The sequence below is a fragment of the Macrobrachium rosenbergii genome, chromosome 42 (genome assembly GCF_040412425.1).
Source record: "Macrobrachium rosenbergii isolate ZJJX-2024 chromosome 42, ASM4041242v1, whole genome shotgun sequence".
Lineage (NCBI taxonomy): Eukaryota > Metazoa > Arthropoda > Malacostraca > Decapoda > Palaemonidae > Macrobrachium > Macrobrachium rosenbergii.
The window spans coordinates 57,554,242-57,562,819 of NC_089782.1; the positions used below are offsets into that span (position 1 = coordinate 57,554,242).

General features: G+C 45.5%; 1 protein-coding gene across 1 annotated transcript; it reads left to right on the top strand.

Annotated features, from left to right (window-relative positions):
- LOC136827857 (uncharacterized) lies at positions 1 to 441 on the top strand. The gene has a single exon (XM_067085315.1). It carries the CDS (start codon positions 1 to 3, stop codon positions 439 to 441), a length of 441 nt encoding a protein of 146 aa, XP_066941416.1.
- Positions 442 to 8,578: the final 8,137 nt, after the last annotated feature.

Sequence of the window (8,578 nt, forward strand, 5' to 3'; positions counted from 1 at the left end):
ATGGCTGCAGTGAAATATCTGATAAAGTACCTAAAACACACCCGTGACTACTGCGTAGTATTCAGGAAGAGTGGGAAGGAGGCATTGATTTTTTCTGATGCTGACTTTGCCAACAACAAGGTGGACAGAAAATCGTTCAGTGGACTGGTGGTGTGTGTTGCAGGAGGACCTGTGGAGTGGAGGTGCAAGAAGCAAACTGTGGTTGCCACATCCACACAACAGGCGGAGTACATTGCTATGGCTATCGCTACGCAAGAAGCACTATGGCTATGTGGTATTTTAAGGGAGATCGACGCAAGTGATCTTTGCATGGTGCCATGCATCCTTGCTGATAATACAGCAGCAATCAAACTTGCAGAGAAGGACATTGTCAACGATAATTCCAAGGGCGTGGATGTGAAGTATCACTTCATAAAGGATGTGGTGAAGAAGGGTTGGTAAAGTTGCAATATGTGGCATCTCATGACAATCTAGCTGACCTTCTAACCAAGGGTTTGACTGGGAGGAAGACACAGGAGTTATGTGCAAGAATTGGACTTATCATTCCTTAATGACAGTCAGAGCCATGCCAAAGTTTTAATTTGTCCTGATAAATTTTTTTTTGCAGCATAGTAATCCTTTGCCAAATTTGATCGTGACAGATGTAGTCACGTTTATCCTTTTGCATTCTTTGCAGCAACAGTGTCTATTCAGTTCTTATGTTACTTGCTGCTTGTTCATATTACTCAATTTTTTTGCCGCTGTGTTATTCTTTATCTGCAATTATTTTGTTTTTGGCTCATGTACTAATCATTGCATTTTTGCTGGTTTTGTGTCGTTGGCTATCCAATTTTTTTGAAGTGTCAGTTCTTGTAAGGTTCACTGCATTGCAATAAAATCAAGGGGAAGTGTTAGCATATTATGATTTATATTGTTCGTGTTGTGTTAGTGGCATTGCAATCGTCGCTTATGTCGATTTGTCTTTTGCATTTAGTTTTCTCTTTGGCCAGTCATGGCGCCACCTGCATGTAAACAAACCGTGTTTTCGCTGTTCCCGCTTCTTTTTAGTCTAAATAAAAATCTACCGACGATAGCACAAGTGTCTCAATCAGCCCCTTCCTGGAACTCTGTTAATAAGTGAAACTAATCCTAGAGGATCTAGAAATTAGTAAGGTTAACAATTTCTACAATTTGCTGCGCTGTGACCAAATTCCTGACATTTATAGCATTGATAGGGCACGTAACAGTTGAATACTTTGCAACGGCTGTACAGCGTACACAATTTGTCACCTCGGTCATAGATAGCCTTTCGTATTTGTGGTGTGCATTTGATGGTACAGTGTTTATATTTGTCATCTTTGGCTATCATTTCCTTTACAATTTCAGGTCGTCATTTTCAGAAATGAGGCTACCTATCCGTGGATTTTTCTTGACAATGTTATCAACAACGTCATCTTCATCCTTCGGGACATAGACTACTTTTATTTTTGGTTTAAGTTTACCTTTCTCATTTACTGATATATTGTTGATATTCTGAATCTCCATTTTTGCCTTTTCTAAGTTTTTCCTCTTTGGAAATCTTATAAATAAGTGTCCATCTCTTGTTGTTTTAACCTGTTCAACTGGCGCCATTATTTTACTCATAATTTGTCGCTTTTCATTAGCTGTTGTGCTCTCTTCATTTGTAGATTTGATCAAAAGCACTGTTTTTTGTCTCTAGTGATTCAGCATAAGTTTTGTCCATGTTTGTCATGGTCTTTACATCTTTATCAACATTATCAATTTTGTTTTGGATTTCATCTATGTTGATCATTACGTCACTAGTTTTCTGAGCCGAATCCTGAATCAACTTTGTTAATATCTCTGTGTTTTCCTTTATTTCTTCAAAGTCATCTTCAATGAGTTTTTGTGTATTCGTTGTTCAGGCCTCTTGCAGTTATTACAGTTGTACAGTATGTTATCACTACAAAATATGGGTGTGTATCTGACCTTGATACTCGAACATTCATAATGGAACCATACGTCACACATTTCACAGCAGTGTCCTCATGTTGCTGACTCTCTCTCGATTTGGGTTGACTCATCCTTCTATAGTATTTTATTTAGTGTTCCATCTTTACTTGCTGCTTCGATAATTATGAGATAATGTTCGTATGATAGTTTGATCTTCCCTTTACTTGATTTAACTTCTACAGTATTTATTTTCTCTTTTTCCTTCCTCTTCCTCATATTCACTTTGAACATTGTGCAAGTCAGAGCTCTCAAATGCAACAATTGTGTGATCAGCTTATTGACATGAAAAGGGAAATGGCTAATTTATCAAATTCTACACCTGTCACTTCCACACCATTCAGTTCTAACAGAGCTAATGGTTCAAACATTAATCCATTTATTACAGTAGACAGATCAGACTATCAATGACACCACATAATAAGCCAACTTCAGTATTGACACACAATTTATCGAATAATACACAGCCGGTCATGTCCAGTAATCCGTTCCAGAGCAATAACACAGTCCATAACCCTTTTATTCCAGTTGATAATCATTCTAAGGGATTTGTCTTAAAACGTAAGGATATTTTGACGTTGTAGTTGTCAGAATTACAAGGTGTTGGGACTGATAACAGACTTGCTAGATTTTTTAGTCAAGTAGAGTTCTATGTTTCTGCAGATGTTGATAGAATCCAAGTAGCACTTACCAGAGTGGAACAAGAAATTGCAACATTATTAACTGCTGAAATGGGTAGAAGGGGAAATAACATGTCTTGGAGTCAGTTTAAGGACATACTGAATCACCATTTTTCTTGTTCAGCTAATATTATGCAGGCTTGGCAGGAAATTGAAATTGAACTTTACAGTATAGATGAAACCCGTAGAGCATTTGTTAACAGAATGAAATATAAATTGTCTGCTTTTGAAATGAAATTTCCTAAGGATTCCCTTCCCAAAGCTGACAGTCTTTTGAACGAGAGGTTGTATAGAGGACTTAGCAGTATATACATCCCAAAAAAAGACTCAAGGGTTTCCTTGATGATAGGATACCCTTAGAGAGATTCATTGAATTTGTTGAGTATGAGTATCATCTAGCTACAATAAGTGGAGATGTGACCCAACGTAGAGTTCTTCCTGTTAATAATTCCAGTTCCCAACCACAGCCTGTAGTGAATAGTAATGCAAATAAGACAACAACCGAATTGCAAGATCTGAGGAAGCAGATTAGTGATTTGTCTAACAAATTAAAGAAGTTCAGTAAGAATAAAGAAAACAATCAGTATTGCACTTATTGTAAGCTCCATGGGCGTCATTTCATATTTTTGTTGGAGGGGGCAAAGATGATTTGGCGAGCAAAGCGAGCCTAACCAGCTGGTTTTTTTTTTTTTTTTTATTTTGAGCTATTTTATGAGCTTTTTGAAGCCATATGAGCAAGGTATTTCAGCAAAATATTCGGACAAACAAACATTGTGTGTGATAGAGAAATATAGATAGATAGATAGATAGATAGATAGACAGACAGACAAACAGATAGATAGATAGATAGGTAGATAGACAGATAGATAGATATAACTTAATGTAGTGACTCATTTGAATTTCGGTAGGAATAATGGAAAACCCGCTGCTATTACTTCCTGGGGCTTGGGGGTGTGAGGGGGGCAAGTTGAGACTTGGGGGGGGTAACTTGAGTCTTGGAGGGGCAGTTGCCCCCCCGGCCCCCCTAAATGACGCCCCTGGTAAGGTAAAAGATCATAAACTTTCTGAATGTCCATGTAACCCTCCAAGAGGTGTTTGTTTTGATTGTCACAAACCAAATTGTAAAAGAGGTTCAGCAAAGTGTCCAGGACCTGTTAAGAATGAATGACTAAACTCAAGTGTTAGGTTTCCTTCTATCAATTTGATGATAAACAATGTAATGTTCTGTGTCTTAATTGATACTGGTAGTGAAGTATGTATAGCACAAAAGAAGCTCATAGAAACTTTAGGCTTACATTGTAATCAAATGAGAAATATACCACAACTTACAGGAGTTACTCAATATGTTCTCCCTGTTCTTGGTACAGTGTGTTTGGATGCTCACATTTGTGCCAGGGTGGTTACCCTGTAAAGACGTCAGACGTCTCTTCATTTTGCATCAGTCACGTTCATGCATCACACTTATTAACATGTCAAGAATCTCATGTAAATATTCATGTGTAGAGTTTCCTGGCCTCTCTGCTGATATATATTTTATCATCATATGTATATGATGTCTCTTAAAATTGCCATTTGTTTGACTGTCAACAAACACAAATTGCTCAGAGTGTGGATCACTGCAATCAGAGGTCGGGCACTATGTCTCCGTCCGCACTGTGCTATGTATACCTGAGCCCAGGTAAGTAAATCAGTTAGTACCCAGTTCGACCTTTTTGTCCTCACAACTGGTGACCCGAGGAGTGACGGTAAACACAGCGGTTTTGGCTTCGCCATTAACGGACTCACTATGGCCACTTTACCTTCAGAGAGCCTTTAATGGAACCACATGGCGACAAAAGTCTAGGCCTCTGAAAGCTCCTTCCTCGGAGAACACCCACACCACTAATGAACTAATTACGGTGTACCCCTCCAGGTACGTTCTGGTGTGCTCAAACGGTTTGGCCCCACCATTTACGATTCATGTCGACTGTACTCAGAAGTCATTAACGGAACCACATGGCATATAGTTTTGACTTCTGACGAGCCCCAAACACCATTAATGGACTAAATACGGCGCGTATTTCGCATTTAGGTGTGAGGAAAAATGTCAGACACTGAGGTACAAAGTCATTCCGAGGACACACAGATCCTCTGCATCCCCCTCTCGCCTTCGAAGGCAGCAACAAGCCAGGCAATAAAACTCCCTCCGTTCTCATGACAAAACACTGCATCCTGGTTTCTGCGGGCAGATGTCCATTTCCGAGTGGCGAAAATTACAGATGAGGAAACCAAAGTGGACGTACCCATGACAACGCTACCAGAGGAGGTCTTCAACAAAATCACCCAATGGTTGGACTCGCAGCTGGGTAAAGTCAAGTACAGAGACCTGCGAGATAAGCTCATTGACACGTACTCCATGCCTGTCCCAGAGAGAGCCCAACACGCCCTCGATCTGATGACCCAGCCCCTGGGGGACGCATCACCCAGGGACACCTGGGACGAACTACAAGGTCTCCTGATGCTGCCAGGACAGTCGGAGGAAGGAAATCAGCTTGTCGTGAGAAATATTCCTGCGGTGCCTTCCGCAGGAGGTGAGGGGGCAAATCACAGATGCGGACGCCCTTTCAATGGACGAATTGGTGAATGTCGCACACAAACTCCACGAGGCCAACAAGGCCTCCAAACACGCCGCAACACCTGTAGCTTGTAACCTGGTAACAGAAGAAGCAGAGAAGAGGACATGAACATGTTATGCAGGAAGAAGGTGCTGCCGCAGCAGCAGAGGACATGAACAAATCCAGCCTGGTGTTACTTCCATCGGAGGTTCGGAAGTGCCACCAGAAATTGCAGAGCCCCCTGTTCTTTCTCAAAAACAAGAAAGGCGACCACAAATAACAACAGTGGCCACAAACCTTAAGGAGCCCAGGCCAGTAGGATTCTTCATCCACGATGCCATATCGAAACGTCGGATGCTGGTAGACACTGGGGTTATGCAATCAGTGTTTCCGCCATTGAGGGAGGACTGCGACCACACGCAACCGCACTGGTGGCTGCAAATGGAAGCCCCATCCGCCGCTACAGAACTTTGACCTGCAGAATATGCATTCTGGGCCGTAAATATGATCGGCCCTTTGTCATCGCAGATGTCAAGTTTGTCTCTCCTGGGCACCGATTTCCTCACACACCACAGACTTCTGGTAGACGTCGGCCGAAAATGCCTGCTGGATACCAGAACCTGCCGCTCCCGACTGCTCTCCACCGGGCCGGGGATGCCCGCCGTCTGCTCCATCTCTTCGAACAAATACAGAACCCTCCTCCATGAGTTCCCAGACGTCTTCAAGCCATAGCTGTTTCAGTTGCCGGGAGCCCAGGCCAAGCACAGCATCCATCACCACATCACCACCACACGCCTGCCAACACATGCCAAATTCTGCTGCTTGCCACCCAAAAAACTCCAAGATGCTAAATGAGCCTTCGCCGAGATGGAACGGATGGGCATCTGCAGGAAGGCATCGAGTCCGTGGGCATCCCCCCTCCACATGGTCAGACGGCTCCTGGAGGCCCTGTGTGGACTATTGTCGGCTGAATCTAATAATGCACGGGGCCAAAGTATTTACAAAAATGGATTTGCTCAAGTCTTATTTTCAGGTGCCAGTGCACCCCGATGACATTCCAAAGACAGCCATCATCACACCGTTCGGAACATATACCTTCTTCTACTCCACCTTCGGCCTCAGGAATGCCGGGGCCACATTCCAACGCCTTATGGACAGCATCTTGGTCGACTTACCTTTCTGTGTTTGCTACATAAATGACATCCTGATCTTCTCCAGGTCCCTGGAGGAACACCTGCGCCACATCCGGGCTGTGCTGAAGTGGCTGCAGGAGAACGGTTTGGTTGTCAGGTTCGACAAGTGTACCTTCAGAGTGGAAAAGGTAGACTTCCTGGGCCACAAGATCTCTCTGGCAGGTGTCCACCCCATGGCCTCCAAAGTTGATGCAGTGAAGAAGTTTCCAACACCAAAATCCATCAAGTACCTGCAGGAGTTCCTCAGCATGGTCAACTACTACCGTCGCTTCGTACCGGATATCGCCTGCATCATGTATCCCCTAACCGGAGTACTGAAGGGGAAGCTGGAAGCTCCGATGTGGGTAGCTCTGCAGCAGCAGGTGTTTGAACAGACAAAGGCAGCCCTCACCAGAGCCACCCCCTTAAGACGTCACGACCCCACCGCCCCCCTGAGACTTACCACCGATGCCAGCAACATCGCTTGCGGAGCAGTGCTAGAACAGGTAGTTGGCAGTTCCCCCTGCCCTCTGGCCTTCTTCTGCAGCAAGTTAAAGCCACCGGAGACCCGCTACAGTGCATTCGACAGGGGGCTGCTGGCAATCTACCAAACTGTGCGGCACTTCAAGTACCTCTTGGATGGCAGCCCTTTCACCATCCTGACAGACCACAAACCATTGGTGCATGCATTCATGAGGATGGGAGATGCATGGTTGACGAGACAGCAGCAGCACCTGGCTGCTATCTCCGAGTTCGGCTGCACCATTAGCTACATCCCCGGCAAGAAGAACCCAGTAGCCGATGCCCTATCAAGAGTCGAGATAAATTCAGTCCACCTGTGCATAGATTACGAGGACCTGGCGAAGGAACAAGCCGCAGACCCGGAAACAGCAGCCTACCACACGGCACTCACTGCACTGAGGTGGGAAGACGTGCCAATAAGTGGGTCCAGTTCAACACTTCTCTGCGACTCCAGCACTGGCCACCCGTGAACCCTGATACCTGTGTCAAGGAGAAAGCAGACGTTTGACATTATCCATGGGCTGTCCCATCCATCAGGACAAACAACAGCACGCCTGATGACAGAAAAGTTCATGTGGCACGGGATCAGGAAGGATGTTCGGGAGTGGGCGAAGAACTACATACCATGCCAGACAAGTAAAATCACCAGGCACACGGAATCAGGCATTGGAGATTTCCCTCAACCATGTCGGCATTTCGGACACAACCATGTAGATGTTGTAGGGCCTCTGTCGCAATCAGGGGGCGCCGGATACCTCTTGATGGTCATAGACCATTCCACAAGGTGGCTGGAAGCAACCCTGATGACGGAAGCATCAACAAGCACCTGCACAGAAGCCCTCCCGTCAAGTTGGATAAGCCGTTTTGGTGTGCCTGAAAGCATAACTACAGACGGAGGCCTGGCATTCTTATTGGAGCTCTGGGTTTCCCTGGCACGCCTGATGGGGACAGCTCTCCACAGTATGATGGCATATAACCCTGTGGCCAACGGCATGGTGGAAAGGACCTACCGTTCATTGAAGGCAGCTCTGATGGTACGTTGCACCGACAACAATTGGAAGGCGCAGCTGCCATGGGTCCTGCTGGGTCTCCACACCAAACCAAGGGCAAACGGTGATGAATCTCCTGCAGAGAAAGTCTACGGTGAAACACTGGCCGTACCGGGAGAGTTCTTCCCCATCGAGTCGGATGTCGCAGATACACCCCTTCCAAGGCTGAGGGAAATAGCAAAGAGGTCTGTGCCCTGCTGAAAGACTTTCACGGACAGGACTCACATCTACAGCCCAGGAGGCCTGGATTCCTGCACGCACATCTTCATCAGGATCGACGCCCACCACCCTTGACCAGACCATACAGAGGCCCATACCGTGCTGTCATTAGGGCATCCAAGGCCTACCTCGTCAACATCCACGGGTGGGAAGACTGGGTTTCTGTCGACAGGCTAAAGCCAGCCTTCCTGATGGACAGCAGAACTCAGGAGGAAACCGGCAGGCGTCCCAGAATCCCTCCACAGAACAAGGCCTCAGATGAACCCATCGGCATCCCGAAACATGGTCAAGGACGTTCCAAGGGCCACACTAAGGAAGTCACCCACTCGACAAAAATGCTGGGCGATTCAGCA